At 43.0% G+C, this 22164-nt stretch overlaps 1 protein-coding gene across 4 annotated transcripts; it reads right to left on the bottom strand.

Annotated features, from left to right (window-relative positions):
• Positions 1 to 882: 882 nt before the first annotated feature.
• Positions 883 to 21819, bottom strand: LRRC59 (leucine rich repeat containing 59). 4 transcript variants are annotated; one of them, XM_061616059.1, is made up of 8 exons: positions 21612 to 21819; positions 19949 to 20089; positions 18323 to 18382; positions 17471 to 17629; positions 16436 to 16540; positions 15814 to 15886; positions 2985 to 3146; positions 883 to 1845 (listed from the first exon to the last, which is right to left on the bottom strand). In XM_061616059.1, the coding sequence occupies exons 2-8, from the start codon at positions 20051 to 20053 to the stop codon at positions 1604 to 1606; spliced, it is 906 nt and encodes a 301-aa protein (XP_061472043.1). In that variant the 5' UTR covers positions 20054 to 20089; positions 21612 to 21819; the 3' UTR covers positions 883 to 1603. The 4 variants fall into 4 exon arrangements, with proteins under 4 accessions (XP_061472043.1, XP_061472040.1, XP_061472041.1 ...); XM_061616056.1 differs by having other exon boundaries at positions 2973 to 3146; positions 21612 to 21808; XM_061616057.1 differs by having other exon boundaries at positions 2973 to 3146; positions 21577 to 21619.
• Between the last annotated feature and the right edge of the window lie 345 nt (positions 21820 to 22164).

Genomic DNA, 22164 nt, shown 5'->3' with positions numbered 1-22164 from the left:
CTGCAGGAAAGGAATTTCACGTTCCAGCTTCACAACCCCCAGCTAGGTAAAGGTCTTCTAATCCTTCTAAGGACTATGTCCTTGCAGCTCTGTATGATGCCATTTCTCTTACTTCCTTCAATTCCCTCTCCAAGGTCCACTTTTTTCATGAAGTGTTTTGTGCAATCCCCTAGTTCACATGCCCCACTGCAACTAAGTCTTTAAGTGACAGAATCACACATTCTTCCTCCGTTTACTCCACATCCACTTTCATCAGCTGTTTCCCCTGTGACAAATTTTAATTTGCAAGCTCTCAGCACAGGGACTTCTACTCTGTAAGACACCATGCCCATTGATAGATAGTACTATGTAACTAATAGAACAATTAAAAAGACTTTAGGATGCATTTCTAATGCAGTGACACACAAACAGCACATGCCAAAGCTATATTTCTCATCTTCGATCCTCTTTAGACTACACAGGATACTACTTTTAACACTTTGCCATTCTGAGCCTATCTATACTTACTCAGAAGTAAGTTTCACTGAATTTAATAGGATTTTACCCTAGGAAGGGTTTACCAGATATAATCTATGTTATCTCAACAGCTGATAAAGCTGTTGGTTACAGTAGCAGAAGTTGCCTGTGGAGAGGAGGTACTCTTGTCCTTAGGTAGCCAACAGGACATTTAAGAATAGCAGGTAGTAGCTGTGTAGCATTTGCACAAGGACAGAGGAAAAGAATTGTTGCTTATTCACCACCTGCTCAAATGAGCAAAACAAGGTGGAAGCAAAGCTGAGTTGATAACTGTCTCAAATAGCTCACGTGAGGGAAAAATGTTACATGGGCAGAAGCACCGAACATAAGGCTAAGATGCACAAGGACATAATAACTGCACCCAAGTTGTTTTTAAACAATTCAAAAATGTAAAAAAAACATTTTAATTATACAGCTAATCAAAATTACATAGCTAATTGCTAACTTTGGGTGCAGAATTCATAAGACACTGACATTATTTTCATTGGCACAACAAATATCTGGGAAGAGAAGAATCAGGTCTTAGCAGATGCATACATACACAGATATGCATTTTCCAAAAAGCATACCTTAGATCAGTTGTTTTACAACCTATAATCACCAGTTTCCACCTACAAATCCAACAAAAAGTTGCTGAGAAAAATTACATATGTATGTACACAAGGTAACATTAACCGTTACTCCACTCCCCCATGAATGGTTGCATTCAATCATCCTAGTAAAGTACTTGTTCCCAGAGTAAACATGTATTTGCAATAGCAAAAACTTCTTAAGATGACAAAACAGGTGTCAACTCTCAGAGCAAGGCTGCTATTAAGAGTACTATCCCCCCTTACTTGTCTACAAACCAGTAGCCTAGGAAAGGTTCCATTATGGAGGAAGGAAATGACAGTAAGTTCTAATTTACTACAGGAGCTGCAGGTCAAGGGAAGTGATCTGGGCAGTGATTCTGCTCTGTTTGAATTAGGCCACCAAACCCAATGCTGAATGACCAAAGGTAATTGTCACCGGTGCTTAATTCCATAGGAATTCTGGCTGTACTGATACAAAAACAGCAGGAGGTACTGACAAAGGAAGGATCGAGACGCTACTGCTGTGTGTTTGGCTGCAGTACATTTTGAAGGATTTCACGACTTTGCAAAAGGGTTAGTACATCTTCATAGAGCGTGTTCACACTGATGCATACAGGCTGGCGCTGCAACTCTGTAATCTTACAAATAGCCAGAGTACTGAGGGCACCTAGCAGCAGGAACAGTAATATCTTCAATAGGACTCTAGACCAGGACCGTTTGTGTTGGGGTGGGTTTGATGGATGGGAAACGGAGAGTTCTGTAAAAATAAAAAATGGACAAGGAATGACATAGTAAATAAATTCTGTGCTGAACATATTGACAAATCTAAACTCCAATAGCTCTATAAATGCAAAATAAGTCCACTGAAGGCATAGACAACATTCTATATCAGCAGAAACAACTGTATAGTAGTTATCTAAATGAAGCCATAACACGGCTATGACGTAGTTTGGATTTCTTCTTTCTGAATATTAACTGGGTGACCATGCTTAGCTTGTGAGATCAAATTATTTACCATTATTACAATAATACTAATGTGATTTCTTATTCACCCTTCGCCAAAATGTCCCAGGCAGGTTACAATAATATTAAAATTAGCTAAAACAATTTACAGTCAGAAGAACAGGGTGGGTCCTAAAAATAAATCTTGGTATCAAAGGCCAGGGTAAAGAGGTGCATCTTCAGCATAGGAAGAAAGCTGTATAGTGAAGGTACCAGACACACCTCTGTGGAAAGGGAGTTCTACAACTCAAGGGCTAACATAGAGTATGCTCTCCTGGGCAGTCCCCACTCCCTAAACTTCTGAGGATGGCAAAACTACCAAGAATGTAGGCCCCCTCTGCCCTTTTCAATACTCGAGGGGTCTGTAAGGAAGGTAGTGCTCTTTCATATATTTGGGGATTGGGTCATTTAGGACTTTAAACACCAATGTTGAGAACCTTGAATTGGGGCCAAAAATGAGCTGGCAACCAATGTACCTCTTTTAGAACACACAAGTTCTGAATGGAACTCAGCCAGTAATCTGGGGCATTTTGGACCAGTAGAAGTTTCTGAATCATCTCCAAGGGCAGCCCCACAGAGAGGGCATTGTAATAACGCAATCTGGAAGTTATCAGAGCATGGAATATAGTAGTTATATAATCAGTCTAAAAGGGGCTACAGCTGGCAAACCATCCTGAGCTGGAGATAGGCAGTCCCGGCCATCAAGGCCACCTGAGCCTCCATGACAATACTGGATCCAGGAGTACCCCCAAGCAACCCCCCTTCTTTCTCAATTTATGATAAGTAATTAAGTAAGTTTTGTAAGATTAAAAAAAACGCAACTAAGTACACTCAACTTCCACTACTTTCCCCTTCTCAGGCATACACTTCTTCTTGACTTACTTGGATTCTCACCCTTTTCTTTCCTTGACTGCGCTGCCATTTCCTGCTTTGCTGCTCTCAGGGCATCATACTCCCGTCTCCGGCGTTCTTTCTCTTCAGCCTTCTCCCGCTTCCGCAGTTCCCTCTCTTGAGCTTCCCTCACTCGTTGCTCTGCCTCACGCTTCTTCTCCAGCTCTGAGTATCAGTACAAACAAAGCATTCCCATCATTTGCCTCTTAATCCAGTACAATAATGTGGTAATGGTTGCTGTGTTGGTCCTGAAAGAATGGGAGTTACACCTGCAAACTAGTTAAGAATCTCCTACGTTTTGCACAGAGAGCCAGTGTGGCATAGTGGTTAAGGTGTTGGACTACAACCTGGGAGACCAGGGTTTGAATCCCCGCACAGCCATGAAGCTCACTGGGTGACCTTGGGCCAGTCACTGCCTCTTAGCCTCAGAGGAAGGCAATGGTAAACCTCCTCTGAATACCGCTTACCATGAAAACCCTATTCATAGGGTTGCAGTAAGTAGGAATCGACTTGAAGGCAGCTCATTTCCATGTTCTTTTTTTGCACCCTGTGGAGAAATGCTATTTGTGTTTGTGTTTAAAGAAATACTATATGAGCTCTGTGATTCCCATGAGGCCTTGTTTTGGTACATTGTTATAAGCCTGCTTGGCACTGGTTGCTGGGTGACAGGTTCTGAGAGGAGAGAGACACAATCGCTTTAAGATTCTAGTAGATGGACCTGATCAGGTAAATTCTGATTGGGTGGAAGTTACAGGCAGTTGGAATTTAATGGTCAATCAGGGAGTTGGGAGTTGGAGTGCTGGAGAGAGGAGCTGGTTGGAGAATATAGCTGAGGGAAAGACTGAGGCCCATATATAATACATTAATAGGCAAAAAAAACCCCTTGCAGTTTAAGAATATACTTGTAGCCAACAGGTATTTCTATCAAACTTTAAAAAGCAGGGAAATTGGGCAGCTCTAGTGAATGCACCAGGGGAGCAGGAGACCTGACCTCCTCTCTGAGATATTGGACTGCTCTACAAATTTGTAATAGTGCAAACACAATTTGGGTTGGTCTTTCACAATCCAATCCACTTCCTGTGTAGCCTGGAAGAATTTGGTAACATGTGCCTCTGAGCATACGGTGAGTGGTGGCAACACCTGCCATCTCCAAAGATGAAAAATTGCATTTTTGTATGTTCGTTGGTGTTCTTCTTACTTTGCTTCTTTCCAGTTACTACTGTTTCTACAGAAAAACTAACCTAGAAAATTATATTTCTCTCATTATTCATTCTAGAAATCTGTATCAAATTTATTTTTATTAATTTCAAAGCCTTTTTATTGGTCAATGGCATATGATGATGAAGACAGCCTTTTGTGTTTCAAACTGGAGATTATGTTCTATTTCTATTTAGGGTGCATTAACAGTTGAATCTGAAAATGCAGTTTGGTGAAGATGAGACAGATTACAATACGTTGCTACTGAAGCAATGAATAGCTGTTGGGAAAAAACAAACCTGGCCGGCCCAAGATGCATGTTTTCAGTCTGCTATGCTTAAACCACCCCACTTAAGGAAGGGTGGGCATGGTCAGTTAAAAACATAAAGCACACCTGGAGATTTGCTAGAATGTATTTCACCTCCCACTGTTTTATCTTGTTCAAACTGAGACACTCCTTATGTCCAATGGAGACTATTCTACAGAATAGTCAATACCATTATTCCACAATTGTTTTTGGAGTTTTTTAAGTGTAAATTTTGGAAAGTATTGCTGTACTTCACATATTCATAGAAACAGAAGCGAAAGAAAATGATTTACTATAGGAACCTCACTAAAATTGCACAGTAAATCAAACATATTTAAAGAGATTATCTGAACTACATCAACTGTATATAGTTAACTATATTAATTATACCTGAATATTGTTGCTTCCTCCCTGCTAAAACAAGATCTGCACAGCACATCTTGTTTCTGTTATTTGGGCTGATTGCAGGTGTTACTCCCACTCACCATATGCTCAGAGGCACGTTACCAAATTCTTCCAAGCTACACAGGAAGCGACTTGGACTGTGAAAGACTAATTCAAATTGTGTCTGCTTTTTTTACAAATGTCTAGGGTAGTACAGTATCTTAGACAAGAGGTCAGGTCATTCACTATAGCTGTCCAATTTCCCTACTTTTTAACGTTTGACAGAAATACTGTTGGCTATAGGTACACTCTTATACCAAAAGGTTTGTTTTGCCTATTAGTAAATTTCTCTGCTTTTTAATCCAGGAGGTAAGAAATGGGATCCTGTGCAAGTTTGCAGAGAATGGATTGGTCATATGCACGGTTACTGAGTTCAGTGGGATTTACTCCCATGCAATCATGCTTAGGATAGGTGAAATTGACCATGGGGCGGAGGGAGGGCTGAAGTGCGCAGGGGGGAGGAAGGAGAAGGGGGAGTGGAAAGGCAGGTCTGATCATTTGAATGCTTATTGAGTTCAATGGGATTTACTCCCATGCAAGCATGCTTAGAAAAGTAAAACTGACCATGGAGAAGGAGGGGAGAAGGGACAGGAAAAGGAGGGGAAGGTGGGGGGAGGGGATTTGAGGGAGGAAGAGGGAAGGGCAAGTTTGATCATTTTCATGCTTTTTGAGTTCAATGGGATTTACTCCTGTACAGGAATACCTCGCATTAACGTACGCAGTGGGTCCAGAGCAAGTACGTAAACCGAAAATGTACTTAAAGTGAAGCACTACCTTTTTTCACTTGCGCCGCCACTGTGCCACCTTTCCTTCACATGGAGCCTCAAAGCCCCATGCTAAAGCCTCTGCTGCTGTGCTGCCACGCCTCTCAGCTGTGTTGCCCCTCCCAGCTGATTTGCGGTCGCGCCTCTTTCCACCCCCCACTGAAAGAACAGGCCACAACCAAAGGTTAAGTGTCCATTCTTGCAAAGCGAAGTAGGTAAACGGGAATGGTGCTACTGTAAGTATGTCTGTACTCGCGAGTGTCTGTAAAGTGAAGGTCCGTATAGCGGGGTATTCCTGTACAATCATGCTTAGGAAAGGTGAATCTGACCTGGGGCAGGGGCAGGGAGGGAGGAGGAGGAGGGGGGATGGTAGGGAGGAAGGTGGAGGGAAGGGGGAGGAGATTGAGTTGGCATGCACTGGACAAAAGGAAAACATTGTGAACAGTATCATTGTTTTTTGGGATTTTCCCCACCTTTTTATTCTTAGTTAGTGAAGGGTGCTGAGAGTTGCTAGGAGATGCCCTGTTCCCCTCACAGAGCTTCAATCAGAGTGGCTGACCGTTAAACCACTCTGGTCACTGGAGCTCTGTCAGTGGAATAGGAGTCTCCTCTCAGCACCCTTCACAAACTACACTTCCTAGGATTCTTTGGGGGAAGCCCTGTCTAAAGTGAAATAAAGGTCTGGCATGGATGTGGCCCCCTGATTAGGCAAGCTCAGCAGCTTTGAGTCTGGCTTTTAGAACATTGACAGTTGGTTCTTACTGAGCATGCTTGGCCTTATCACTGAGTTCAATGCTAATTTTCTCAAATTAATTAAAAATCAGCGAGGCATTTTTAAAACTTTTAAACTGCAGAAGATGAAGGTCAGAGTATGGGGCAAGGTCAGTAACAGGATTACAGATCCTCTGTGGACATGGCTGATTTTTAATTGATTTCAACAGATTATGAGAACTCTGACAGAAAATAAGTCCCAAAGGGTTTTGGTTTTCTCTCTCTCTTTTTACACTTTGAACTCTCAATTCTCTGACTGTTTTGTGTATTGCCAAGAAAATTTAGGGGGTTGTTAAGCAAGTGTTTCTGAGTTTAGGAGTATGTTTAAGGTTTTGTTGTGAAATGAGGTTATGGGAAGCATCAGAATGGCATGGGGGGTATTTTCAATTTAACACTGTGGAATGTGAAAAATCCATGCTGACTATAGTATACAGCCACTCTTGTGCCTGTATAATTAGGATAAAAATCAGCTTCCATAAATTGACTGGATCAGAGTCATAGTGGACAGCATTTGCCCCTGGTAGCTAATCATTTCTGATGTCCCTGCCCTGCCCCCCCCCCAGGGAGGGAGGAGGAGGAGGGGGGATGGTAGGGAGGAAGGTGGAGGGAAGGGGAGGAGATTGAGTTGGCATGCACTGGACAAAAGGAAAACATTGTGAACAGTATCATTGTTTTTTGGGATTTTCCCCACCTTTTTATTCTACAGCAGGCACATGCAGTCTCCCACCCAAATTTAAACCAAAGCTGTCACTGGCCACATCCACACCAGACCTTTATTTCACTTCAGACAGTCATGGCTTCCCCCAAAGAATTCTGGGAAGTGTAATTAACAAAGGGTGCTGAGAGTTGCTAGGGGAGGCCCTATTCCACCCCCACAAAGCTATAATCCCCAGAAAAGGGCTGACTGTTAAACCACTCTGGCCACTGGAGCTCCGTCAGGGGAATAGGAGTTTCCTAACTCTCAGCACCCTTCACAAACTACACTTACCAGGGTTCTTTGGGGGAAGCCATGACACTCTAAAGTGAAATAAAGGTCTGGCGTGGGTGTGGCTCCCTGATTAGTCAAGCCAAACAGCTGTGAGTCTAGCTTTTAGAACACTGGTGGTTCTTACTTAGCATGACCAACACTATAATAGACTTCAATGTTTAATTTCTTAAATTAAAAATCAGCCAGGCATTTTTTTTAACTTTTAAACTGCAGAAGATGAAGGTCAGAGTATGGGGCAAGGTCAGTAACAGGATTACAGGTACTCTGTGAACATGGCTGATTTTTAATTAATCTCAACAAATTATGAGGTTACTGACAGAAAAAAGTCCAACAGGGATCTGGATTTTTTTTCTCGTTTTACACTTTGAACTCTCGATTCTCTCTTTGTGTATCACCATGAAAACTTAGAAGGTTGTTAAACAAGCATTTCTGAGTTCAGGACCATAAGTTTTGTAAGTTTTTGTTTTGAAATGTGCTTATGGGAAGCAGCAGAATGGCATGAGGGTAATTTCCATTTAATATTGCGGAATGCAAAAAATCTATGCTGGCTATACTGTATAGCCACTCTCGTGGCTGCATAATCCAGGGTGTCATTAATAGTGGCCTGGTGAAGACAGCCAGTGACTGAGTGAGTCTGAGGGGCTGCCCTGAAGTAAGATCTTGCCAGAAGGAAGTAACACAAGAGATAACACTAGTTAAACTGTCCCACAGCTAGGAGCATAATCAGAGGAACTTTGGGGGTTCAAAGGCAGATCGGCCCTAGTAGCTGGACTCTGTTGTGGAAGTAATTGGTATCAAGGGGGTGGAGGTTTAGGGAAATTGGCCTGTGTGGCAAGAGCCACTTGGAGGCTGATGTCGGCAACGGTGTCTCTGGAGAACTTAGAACCTGTCAGCAAGCATCTGTAAAGTCCCAAAGCAAGCAACCCTATTCCTTTTTGTAAAAAATATCCCTGTAATAATCCTACAGCATAGTTCAAGATTTATACTGACTCTCAGTGGTGATGTCATCTCATGCCTAAAGCCTTCCATACAAGTGACTGGAAGGGTTTAAAGAAGTATTCTATGTGAATTGGTGCAGCGAAAGAGTTACAGAAGCCTGTTTTACATGAAGTGAGACCGAGGAACCAGGGTAATTCCTGACACACCCACTGCCATGTAATAGGTAAAAAATATATTATTGTATGGTAAATACAGGTTATATCTTGAGGATATCCAGTACAGGCAGTAGTTTCTCTTCGCTGATCACCACAGAAAAATGCATTGCCTGGCTTAAGAGCAACACGCTGCTATGGACAGTGACCACTTTTCTCACAAGAGACAATCCTTCCATACAAATGTGCATACATTCATTCATTCATTCATTCATTTATTTATTTATTTATTTATTTATTTAATTAATTAATTTCTATACCGCCCCATAGCCGAAGCTCTCTGGGCAGTTCACAACAAATAAACATCTGAAATACAAGTAAAAAGCCATATATAACACAAGTTAAAAAATGAATTAATTAAAACAAAAAATGTAAACATAATTAAACGCATAACTAACTGCAAAACTCAATACTAAAATATTAAGATGTTAAGATGTGAAATTGGTAAGAATGTTAAAACATTAAGATAATTAAAATGTCAACATATTAAATAATTTAGATGTTTAAAAGTTTAAAATGTTTAACATGTTTAAAATGCCTGGGAGAAGAGGAAGGTTTTTACCTGACGCCGAAAAGATAGTAATGTTGGCGCCAGGCGTACCTCATCAGGAAGGGCATTCCATAGCTCGGGGGCCAACACTGAAAAGGCCCTTTTTCTCGTTGTTACCCTCCGGGCTTCTCTCTGAGTAGGCACCCGGAGGAGGGCCTTTGATGTTGAGCGCAGCGTACAGGTAGGTTCATATCGGGAGAGGCGTTCCATCAGGTATTGTGGTCCCAAGCCGTGTAAGGCTTTATAAGTTAAAACCAGCACCTTGAATCGGGCCCGGAAACATATAGGCAGCCAGTGCAAGCGGGCCAGAATCGGTGTTATATGTTCAGACCGCCTGGTCCCTGTTAACAGTCTGGCCGCCGCATTTTGCACAAGCTGTAGTTTCCGAACCGTCTTCAAAGGCAGCCCCACGTAGAGTGCATTGCAGTAGTCTAGTTTAGAGGTTACCAGTGCATGGACAACTGAAGCAAGGTTTTCCCTGTCCAGATAAGGGCGTAGTTGGGCCACCAGCCGAAGTTGGTAAAAAGCACTCTGTGCCACTGAGGCTACCTGTGCCTCTAGTGACAGGGATGGTTCTAAAAGAACTCCCAAACTACGAACCTGTTCCTTCAGGGGGAGTGCAACCCCATCCAGGACAGGTTGAACATCCACCATTTGATCAGGAGAACCACCTACTAACAGCATCTCAGTCTTGTCTGGATTGAGCCTCAATTTATTCGCTCTCATCCAGTCCATTATCACAGCCAGGCATCGGTTCAGCACCATGACAGCCTCACCTGAAAAAGATGAACAGGAGAAGTAGAGCTGCGTGTCATCAGCATACTGATGGCATCACACTCCAAAACTCCTGATGACAGCACCCAGCGGCTTCATGTAGATGTTAAAAAGCATGGGGGATAGCACTGACCCCTGCGGAACTCCATATTGGAGAGCCCAGGGTGTCCAGCAAAACTCCCCAAGCACTACCTTTTGGAGACGACCCGCCAAGTAGGAGCAGAACCACTGCCAAGCAGTACCTCCAACTCCCAAATCAGCGAGTCTCCCCAGAAGGATACCATGGTCGATGGTATCAAAAGCCGCTGAAAGATCAAGGAGAATCAACAGAGTTACACTCCCCCTGTCTTTCTCCCGACAAAGGTCATCATACAGGGCGACCAAAGCCGTCTCTGTGCCAAAACCGGGCCTGAAACCCGATTGAAATGGATCCAGATAATCGGTTTCATCCAAGAGCGTCTGGAGCTGGTCCGCAACCACTCTTTCTAGGACCTTGCCCAGGAATGGAATATTTGCTACCGGCCTGTAATTGTTAAAATTTTCTGGGTCCAGGGAAGATTTCTTCAGAACTGGTCTCACCACCGCCGCTTTCAGGCAGCCAGGGACCACTCCCTCTCGTAGTGAGGCATTAATCACTTCCCTGGCCCAGCCGGCAGTTCCAACCCTGCTAGCTTTTATTAGCCAGGAGGGGCAAGGGTACAACACAGAAGTGGTTGCACGCACCTGTCCAAGCACCTTGTCAACGTCCTCGAGCTGCACCAATTGAAGCTCATCCAAAAAATCATGACCAGACTGTGCTCCGGATACCTCATTTGATTCCACTGCTATAACACTGGAGTCCAAGTCCTGACGGATGCAAGAGATTTTATCCTGGAAGTGCCTAGCAAATTCATTACAATGGGCTTCAGATGGATCTATCATGTCCCTAGGACCAGAATGTAACAGCCCTCGGACAATTTTAAAAAGCTCCGCCGGCCGGCAGATAGAAGATTGTATAGTGGCAACAAAATATTGTTTTTTTGCTGCTCACACTGCCCCTAAGTACAACTTGGTATAGGCACTTACCAGTGCAGAATTGCATCCATCAGGAGTTCGTCTCCATCTGCACTCGAGCCGTCTCCTGTACTGTTTCATCGCTCTCAGCTCTGGAGTATACCATGCAGCTGTATGAGCTCTACCCAGGAGAGGGCGCTCAGGAGCGATCATGTCAGCTGCCCGGGTCATTTCAGTATTCCACAGTTCGACCAGGGTTTCGACAGGAGCGCCAGCCCTATCAGCCGGGAAACTCCCCAGAGCCTTTTGAAAGCCATCCGGATTCATTAGTCTCCGGGAACGGACCATCTTAACAGGTCCCCCACCCCTGCAGAGGGGAGAAGCCGCTGTAAGTCTAAACTTCAACAAGCGGTGATCTGTCCATGACAAAGGGGCTGATGTAAGACTCCCTATTTTCAGATCACCATCGCCATGTCCAGTCGCAAAAATCAGGTCTAGAGTATGCCCTGCCACAGGTGTTGGGCCAATAGTGTTAGCAGTCCCAATACTCAGCATCTCCTAGTGCAATATCAGGAGTACTATACAAATATAAAATACTAAAGCATTCTTTAGGGAATGTGACAAAATGTTTCCTGACTCCTAACTGAGCAGAGCAGAGGGAGCTGTCTCAGTTGGTCCACAGGTGAGGACATATAAGCAAGCCAGCTTTCAGAGAGCAAGCAAACAGGGAGAGCAAACAGGAGTTTGACAAAGGAGTTCAACAGGGGAGGTCAAGGAGGGGCCCCCTAAAAGAATAAAAAAATAAAAAATTATCCTTGTACAGCACACCGCATACCAGTGGGACTCTCAAGTTTACCCTGAAGTAGGGCAGGACAAAGCACAGACCACTCCAAAACAAGTAGTCAGAAAGAAACAAAAGGTAGGGTATGAATGGGAAGGATACTCCAGTGGTTGTGACCTGCAAGGTGTGTGCCATGTTTGTTTTCTTGCCTGAGAACAACATGGCGTACATGTGCAACAAGTGGCTCATGGCACTGTTGGAAGAAAAAGTAGGAGGCCTGGAATGGCAGCTGGCCACACTGAGGACTATAAGAGAAGATGAAGAGTTCTTAGACAGAACACTGGAACAACAGCAGCAAAGAGATGTGGAGGTGGAAGAGCAACAGCATGTGGTAGCAGAAGAGGAGGCTGCTTTGGAGAGGAGCAATGAAGTGGAGGAAACTCTGTGTGAAAGGGTGACAGTTAGGAGCAGAAGAGCCAGAAGACACCCTTCACCAGTGGAACTATGGAACCACTTTCAACCACTCGGGGATGAGACTGGAGGACAGCCTGTGGTGGAAGAATTACAGGACACCCTGTGCGATAACGAGCAAGAGGCTGAAGCTCAATCAAGCAGGGGCAATGAAACTACGCCCCACATCAGTAAAAGAGTACTAGTAGTGGGAAACTCCCTACTGCGTGGGATCGAAACCCAACTATGCCAAGAAGATCCGTGGACTCGCCAGGTATGCTGTCTACCAGGAGGATGGATTAGAGATGTGATGGAAGGGTTGTCATCATTCACCAGGCCCACCGACAGGTATCCGTTTCTCCTCATCCATGTGGGAACAAATGATACTGCCAAACGGAGCTATGAAAAAATCACATCAAACTTTGAAGCTCTGGGAAGGAAACTCAAGGACTTTGGGGCCCAGATAGTTTTTTCATCCATCCTTCCAGTACTTAGAAGAGGAGTAGAAAGGGAAAGAAAAATACTCCATGTGAATGAATCACTATGAAGGTCGTGCTGACATGAGAGATTTGGATTCTGGGACCATAGGCTATGCTTCCTGGAAGATGGACTGCTGGCAAGTGATGGGTTGCATCTCACAAGGACGGGAAGAATGTGTTTGGCCACAGCATGGAGAAGATCATCAGTAGGGCTTTAAACTGAATCCTAAGGGGGAGGGAGACGTAAACTTGGTGGTAACGACTGATGAAGGCTTGTGCACAGTAACGGGAACAGAGAGATTGTCTCTAATAGGGGCCAGTAACAGTCCTCAGAAAAATGCAGTAAGGAAGCCAAGCCACAAATCACATGGTCTTCGATGTCTGTATACTAATGTGCAGAGCATGGGAAACAAGCAAGACGAACTTGAACTCTTAATACAGAAGGGTGATTATGACTTGATAAGTATAACTGAAATTTGGTGGGATGACTCCCATGATTGGAATACAGCAATTGAAGGATACAACTTGTTTGAAAAGAACAGAAGGAATAAAAAGGGAGGTGGAGTCGCGCTATATGTTAAATATGTTAAATATATGTTATATATATTTATATAACATAATATATATATATATTATGTTAAATATCTGCACAGAAATACAGGAAGATGAGCTTGGTAGCTCAACCGAGAGTATCTGGATTAAAATTAATAGGGCAAGTAATAAAAGGAATGTGGTGCTTGGAGTCTACTACCGACCACCCAATCAAGGAGAAGACGAGAATGTAACTTTTGAAAAGCAAATTGCCAATGTTTCAAGGAGGCATGATGTAGTAGTAATGGGGGATTATCCCGATATCTGTTGGGAGACAAACTTTGCCAAACACAGCCCCTCCAAGAAATTTCTGACTTGTGTTGGAAATAACTTTCTCCTATAGAAAGTGGAGGAAGAACCAGAGGATCAGCTATCCTGGACTTGATTCTAACCAATAGAGATGATTTGGTGGATGAAGTGGCAGTTACAGGAACTCTGGGGGAAAGCGACCACACCATACTTGAATTCTTAATTTTAACAGAAGCAAAAGCTGAGAGTAGCCATATGCACACCCTGGACTTCAGGAAAGGTGATTTTAATAAACTCAGAACAATTGTAAGTACGGATCCATGGCAAGGAACCCTAATGAGAAAAGGAGTCCAAGATGGGTGGGAGTTTCTAAAAAAGGAAATTCTAAAAGCGCAATGGCAAGCAATTCCAACAAGGAAAAAAGGGGGAAAACAGCAGAAGAAGCCAATGTGGCTTCACAAAAAGCTTAGACCTGACCTGATAACATAAAAGGACACATGCAGGAAGTGGAAAGAAGGCCAACCCACAAAGGAACAGTACAGGCAGGTATCACAGAATTGCAGGGATGGCATCAGAAAGGCTAAAGCTGAGAATGAACTGAGGTTAGCGAGGGATGCTTAAAGCAACAAAAAAGCTTTCTTCAGGGACATCCATAGTAAAAGACAGTGAAAGGAAATGGTCGCACAGCAACTCAGTGAGGATGGCAAAATGACAACAGATGACACAGAAAAGGCAGAAGTGCTCAGTTCCTACTTTGTCTCAGTCTTCTCCCGAAAATGGGTCTATGACCCTCCCGGGAAACATGAAGCAGAAGGGCCAACTTCTACTTGAGATTGACAGACTTGAGATTGATAGCATGATAAGCAGTGGGTGACAGAGTTTGGCATCCCTAATCCAGATATCCTTTAGCTCTAAAAATCTGACCTCCCTACCATCCTCCACTTTGCATATGATTGGGTCTGACCTGAGTTTAAACAAACATCTCCCTCTGCAACTGTTTATTCTATTTAAGTGGATAGAGATGTAGAACTAGAATGATCTTGAAGATAATCTAATCCAATTTCTGGGTAGCGAGGGCATGACTTCAAACAGACTGAATGACAATCCATCTACAAATGTACAGTTGGAAAGCCTGAAGAACCACAATGTATGAGATGAGTCAGGAAGGATCATATTCTGTCCAAGCCCCCATTTCAATTAAATTACTCTTATTTATACAAGACTATATATGAACATAACTGTGTAGCAGAGACCCGATTCATGTGATCATTTCAGTCATCACTGGTTAACCATTCCCCCAGAGGTCACATGATAAAATAGTCTTGTAAACTGTTACCACATCACAAGACACTGGATTCTGGGGGGAAAAATAGGACACTGCGACTTGTGATTTCATATAAGAGCATTTGAATTTGTTTGAGGGGGTTGTATCTATTATTACACTTCTATCCCACTTTTCCTCTAAGGAGCTCAAAGCAGCATACATGGTTCTCCCCCTCTTCTCCATTTTATGCCCCCAAAACCCTGTGATGTAGCTTACGCTGTGCTAGAGAGTGACTGGTCCTCGGTCACCCAGTGACCTACATGGCTGAGAGGTGATTTGAACCCTTGCCTCTCAACTCCTACTGCAATGAGCAATATTGGACACATGTCTCTTTGGTGTCAGTCTCTCACAAGCTTGTAGTCTCTTTCAGACATACAAGCATTTCCACATGTTACTATATGATTTTTATACTTCTCTTCCACCAAAATACTCCAGGCAGCTTAAAAACCAACAAGCAAATTTCAGTACACTAACCAATTTGGTCTCCAGACCAACCCCTCCTCAACAGTTGCTTTCACTAATTATTTGAATAAGCCCGTTCAGTATGCAAAGTGGAGTTGGATGCTATCCTATTTGTTTCACTTGGACCTAGAAACTTTCCACCTTTTCAGACAGACATGAGATTTGCCTAACCATCCTGCTTATAGCACCGAGTCCGTTATTAGCTAACATTGGTCAAGAACAACAGATCCTCTTGATTTATACTAGCATCACAAGTGCTGACAAGTTGCAAGTCTGGATGTTGCTAGTATATGCAATGTTTATATGTTAGAGAGATGACAGGAATTTTGATTACCAATCCCTTGAATGAACTACCAACATTCAAACATCTTCCCTATCACAAATTAACATGGAAAGTCTCCAGCCAAATCTCATCCATTTCAATTTATGTATTTTGAGCAATGCATTTGGAATTGGGGGGGTATGCCTTTGAAGGCAACAATCAACTCATGAACCATGTAAATGAAAAGGAATGTAAGCAGCCGACATCTGAAAGTAATTGGGCTTACTAAGCCTACCTCGCTCTGCTTGTAGTTTTCGTTGCCTCTCACGATCCAGCTCAGATTGGATGGCCCTCATATGCTGCAGTACCTTTTGAGATTCAGAACATGAGATTAGTTTTCACCAAGACAGCTAGCAGAAGGGATATAACAGAATTTTCTTTAATAAACATCAAAGACAAACTAAGGAAAGGCATTTATTAATATTCAGTTAACCTGGGGCCTAACACCAATGCATGAATCTCTGTCCATATCCAAAACACCATCCTGAACACAGAGACCAATGCAATGGTGTACTACTCTGATCACCCTAGTGCTTGTCTGTAAAAATATCAGGTCCAAATTCCTCTTGAATTACCCACTACAAGCTCTAAGGAAATTTGGTATTTCTAGTCTAAACGCATGGTATGGTAGTTATTCCATATTGGTGAAGCAAAACAAATTAATCTGGATGATATATAAAGATCTACAGCAAAATGAGAGTGCACATATATTTAATACATTTCTTTTTATGTTTATAGCGTATTTTTATCTTTGGATTATATCACAAACAGCCTTGGAATGAGATGGATAAAAATCCAAGAGGGGAACATAAAATATGAACAGAATAAGAAAACTAAGAATAATTAGTTTGCCTTACCCTGATAGCAGCCTGTTTACATTGCTTTTCATCCAAACAATCTCCAGCTACCTTAGCAAGCGTGGGATCCAGAGGGTTGTCCTTCAGATCTAGCCACTTCAGGTTCTGAAAAAGGAAAACACACAGAAAATGAAACTAAGTCACTTGTCAGGTTTTTTTTAAAAGTTTGTTTATTAACATATTCCAAATGTAACAAAAATCAGAAAACAAGACAACAAAACAAAAATTATGTCCAGGGTAAACAACAAACAAGGATCTTGCAGTCTAAGATCCATAATTCCAAAAGTACAATGCAGGATTATGGTATAAATTGTCAGAATTTTCAAAGGTATATTCCTTGGAAGCATTCCATTTGCCATTACTGTTACCAGATCCTGAGCACAGAACATAAATTTGAATTTCTTAATAAATGCATATACTTGCTGGGGAGGTGTTAACACATTAGCAAGATGGTAAGTTACCTAAGCTTTTGGAGTGGAATGCAAGAGCTAGAGGTAGAGGAATTTTGTAGTTCCTACAAGGAAGTAGCACTTAAAGACACAAAGGGGAGAGAGCACAATGACTATGGGGCGGGGGAGGGAATGGATGAAAATCACCTCCCCACTTCTGCTTGTAAAGAATATCTAGTGAGAGGTGTTCCACCCTCAGAAAATTAGGATTCAAGCATAATCTTACGAAGCTCTTTGACCAAGAGAATATACATCTTTTGCTAGCTATACCTTCTGTTCGTAAGGCTACAAAAATAAAAATGGAGCTCACAATAGCTATTTGTTCTAAAGAATCAAGCCATAAATAGACAGCCATTCAATATTATCACACATGGAGATGCAGACAACATTTTGCCAAGAGTTTAAAAGAACTACCAAGTTTTCTCCAGAGTCAGCAGTTACACGGATGTCAGCAAAGATCTTTGCCTATCTGCTACCTGAAACACTGATTTTACTAGAGATATACATTTCAGAAAAATATCAAATATATTTGGGACTGAAATCCAAGGCCATTCTCAATGCACACGTTGGAGAGTGAAAATATTACCTTGAGTTGTGCAAAACTGACTGGCAAGGTAACTAATTGATTGTTCAGAAGGTCTAGGTGTTGCAAGTTGACCAAGCGACCAAATTCCGAAGGTAGTTGCTGAAGCTGATTTTTACTTAGGTCAAGTTTCACCAGGTGGGTCAAACTGCAGAAATCTGACTGCAACCCAAAACACAAGTGAAAGAATCCAATAACCGTCTTAGCCAAAAGCTAATACATTTAACAAGCTGAGCAGTTACAGACAGGAAAGGGGTTTCCAAAAACCTACACAGCTCAGTTTCTCTCCCAAGCTATCTGCAAGATGGAGGCATGTCCTCTTATCCTAGGGCTGCAAATGGAGAAAAAGATACATACCAAGCATCTTGTAAGAGAAAAACCATACAATAAACTCACTAGTCCTCTAGTTTATCCCTTGTCCACAAAGTTTCCCCTCATTTTAGCCTAACATCATTCTCTCCCCAGCGGCCATGGCTGGCAGACTAGTAACTCAAAGATGCACATTACTACTGTAGCTATTTATTCACTATGAGATGTACAGATCTGCCATCAAAACTGTATCTTTGCTTGCTGAAAATAAGCAGCTGTACTTACATCTATTACTTTTAATAAGTCACTGATCAACATTGCCCTTCTAGTAACTATGGCATCAGCATTCACTCTTACCACGGGGCATGAGAAAGACAGCTATTACTACATATTGTAGTATATACATAAATAAATACAGTCTCACCCTATAAGTGGTATATACATTAAATAATACAATCTCACCCTATATTTTAATACAGAAGATGGACGATATTTAAGGCTATTTCTATATGAAATGTTTGTAGAAGGGATGAAGTTGCAACTTACAGGTAAAGTAGTAAGGTTGTTACAGGATAAATCTAAAATGGTAGCCTTTGGAAGCCCTGCCTGAAAAAGAGCCAAAGAACCAAATGAGCAGTACAGTCTATGCAAGTTTCCTCAGAAATAAGCCCCAATGGGGCTTGCTCCCTAGAAAGTGTATTTAGCATTGTAACTTTGTAACTGTCTACAGTTCATACTTTAGCAGTGACTACTGACAAATTAAACTTTAGTATCTCATCTTAACCTTTATCCCAAATATGGAGTTTTAGAATTCTACAGTTGCTATAATATGGCTCAAACTCTCACAACTTTAATTAACTAAACAAACTGTATTTCCCAAATGCAGCTTTATCACAGACACTTCTATTTTGATACTAGTGTATATATTTCAGTTACAAGATTTGTCAACTCGTTGTTTTATCAATCTGGCTATCCTGCTGGGTAATGCTTTCTACCTACAGGATCATTATCAATTGGTTTCCTATTTTCCAGAGGGGAAAAATGTAATTGCTATCTGCTTACAGAAAGATATGTAATTGGAGTTCACAACCCGCTTGCCATAGCAAAGGTCCCTTCACTTCTGGCATGTACTGAAACTGTACTACACTTTAGAGAGACAGTATGATTGACCATATCCTTTTGGAGCAGACTCACAATGACCACAAATTTTTAGTTGTCTACCTACCAAGGCCAGGCTAAATTTGTGCTGTCCTTTTTTGTAATGATGTGGCAAGTGAAGCAGATTAATGAATTGTAGACTTAGATGAGGGGTCTGAAGCCCAGATCAAGAACTGAACCTTTGATTTAGAATGAGACGCCTTGTGTTCTAGATGTTACCATAAATAAATTCTTGCACTCTCCTGTCAACTATGGTACACATTACAACAGTGCTGCACAGCATCACATCTTGCTGGAATAGACAGTACACATACATAGACACAAACATACACTCAACAGGGAAGAGCAGGAAGTACAATTGCAGCAACAGGACTCATGATGATTTAGGGAACAATCCTAATCCCTACTCCAGCCCAGTGGGGCTCTATGGAGTAGCAGGGTGATTGCTGCATTCGTAAGCCTGCTGCTCATTAACAGCCAGGGTGGAAGGCGGAGGCAGGCAGATTGCCACACCAACAGATTAGGCCTGATATTATCACATGACAGTAGTTCAGCCCTGCCCCCAAAAGCCGTTAGAAGGAGAAGCTCCTTGCCAGTGGACCAATGCTGGCATCCCTCTGCAGGTGCTGGCTGGCAGAAGCGAACAGGGCTGGGTGGACACCTGTGCCCAATCCAACACACACACCAATCCCAGTGCAAAGGGGGCTTGGACTGCTTGGCCAGGCTGGAATTCCTTTGCATCATCATTCTGTTAAAATTGTCTGCACATGCTTGGGGAACAAGGTGGAAACTCAACTTATCTTCATGTCAATTCCATGAGATCTAGACAATTAATTTCAAAATTGTGTCTTTCTTCCAATACAACAATCTTATAGCTTGAAGTGAATTTTAAAATTCAGGTTAAAAAAAAGATTAACCAGTTTCCCACTGAATTTCAGAACTCTTACAAGAATCTCTACAAAGCATTACAGAATTCTTTGTTATTCTACAGCCAATAAGAAAATAGATACCAACCAGCTCTTTAACCGGCACCTCATTCAGGTCACACAGGCTCAAGTCCAACTCATTGCCCTCCAGTTTGTCTTTTAGATTCACTCCTTTTCCTCCAGATTTCACCATAATCTTCAATAAAGTAGAGTCTTCCTGGTGAATATCCTTGCGTTCCCAGGGAGAAAAAAAGTTTAAGGCTACACATTCAAACAAGTCCCATTAAGCTCAGTAGGACTTAATTCTGAATAAACATGGTTAGCTGCATGCTGCACAAAGACTGAGACATCTGAAGCAGTGCACCCAATTCTCAGTAGCAAAGAAATAGGTCAGAATTATTTTATCTTAATTGCTACATTAAGAATAGGAAATATTTGAGTAGGTGTGGTAAATCCTTGGATTATCCATTCATAGCTCCATACTGGAAGGATTATTCCAAGGAGAAAGGAAATATTTGGTCACCATGGCCCTTAGAAGTCCCTGGACCAGTGCCAAGACTGCTGAGGTTTACACTAGCAGTAGAGGAAGCTTTCCAACATAGTCCACCAGCTATCTACGGGACAGAGACCTTGCATTTTTGAGACCCAAAGTTATCCACTTAAACATAGTAGAAAAAACTTGCGCATCATCAAAGGCTTCCTTATGTTCTTACTCATGTTAATAAGAAGGCAGAAGCCAATTTACATATTGTATGGAAATGGACTGCCTTCAAGTCGATCCCGACTTATGGCGATCCTATGAATAGGGTTTTCATGGTAAGTGGTATTCAGAGGTGGTTTACCATTGCCTTCCTCTGAGAGGCTGTGACTGGCCCAAGGTCACCCAGTGAGCTTCATGGCTGTGTGGGGATTCGAACCCTGGTCTCCCAGGTTGTAGTTCAGCACCTTAACCACTACACCACACTGGTTCTCTTACATATTGTATAGCATAGCATCATTAAAATAATTGTAACAGCCATCAGAACATGGAGGGTGAATCCTGCCTTAGGACTTAACAGTATAAATTAATTTATAGTATAAATTAAACATGTATACTGCAAGATCCCCCCTCTGCAGTTGTGTATCATGCATCATTACACCACGGGGGGGGGAGACACCCAATGTCACACCAGTGAGCAGTTTTTCCCCTCACCACATTTCCCCATATGAACAAATAACTATTTAGATGGGGAATCCCATCTTGCAAGGGAAGCGAGAAGGCGAGAGAAGTGGCCCATCCTAGCAACTCTTCTGTGAGGCAGGCCAGTTGAACGAAGGGGCCACTCAACGTGCCTGTGGCGAAATAGGAGCCTGGAGTCCCGATTCCTCCTCGCCCCCTCCTTCAACTCTTTTGCCCTTTGGACCTCGCCAGCGGCTCTCCCTGCCCACGCGGCAGCCACGTTTTCCTCAACCCTAGTGCCAGAACAGATACACCGGGGCCCTTCACGGCCAGTGACATTACCACTAATCGGCAGCAGCCCATCCCACCCTCCTCCACCACCATCACCGTCACCAGCAGCAGGCCACTGTTCTATGGCGCCTAAGAGGTCGCAACGAGCAAGCCAAGCTGGTGGACGCAAGGCAGATACGTGCTATTATGCTGCCACTGCCCCCAACCTCCGGGTGCTAAAAAAAAGACGCGAAGGAAGCCTTCCCAAAACGCAGCGGGGTCCCTACCTATGAACCTCCTCCCCTTCCTTCATTCTACTCACCTCGCCCCCGCCCCTCGAGCAGAACTGCTGACGCTCCTGCCACAGTGCCAGCCACTTCCGCACCCGCCTCCTCTTGGAGCCCGTCCTCCTTCCCGCGCCTGGTCTGAGTGGAGCAAAGGAGGGAAGTCGCGCGCCAGCAAGAGCGCCTCGTGGAAGTCGGGAAAGGGGCCAGCAGCGTCCTCTGGAGGTTTAGTGGTTCAGTAGCAGCCTAGGAGGTCTACCTTGACAGTCAGATATGAATGTTAAAACTTACGAGTCGGGGAGGAGGGAAGAGACGTGACTGTCTCAGGCTGTGAACACACACTAATCGCCAGAGCAAAGCGTTGAGTCACCCAATTCTGCGCGCGCGGCCGCGCGCACACACACCCTTTGCTACTGCAGTTTAATTTTAAAAAACCCACAGAAACAGAAATACCTACCCTAGGACAATTTGCAACTATTGAAGTGAACGCAAGGGCATCCAAAATGATCAAGGGGATGAAGCGACTTCTCTATGAGTAAAAGTTGCAGCGTTTGGGGCTTTTTAGTTTAGAGAAAAGGTGAGTCAGGGGTG

The sequence above is a fragment of the Rhineura floridana genome, chromosome 3, assembly GCF_030035675.1.
Source record: "Rhineura floridana isolate rRhiFlo1 chromosome 3, rRhiFlo1.hap2, whole genome shotgun sequence".
Classification (NCBI taxonomy): domain Eukaryota; kingdom Metazoa; phylum Chordata; class Lepidosauria; order Squamata; family Rhineuridae; genus Rhineura; species Rhineura floridana.
This window is presented reverse-complemented; position numbering and strand designations above follow the sequence as displayed.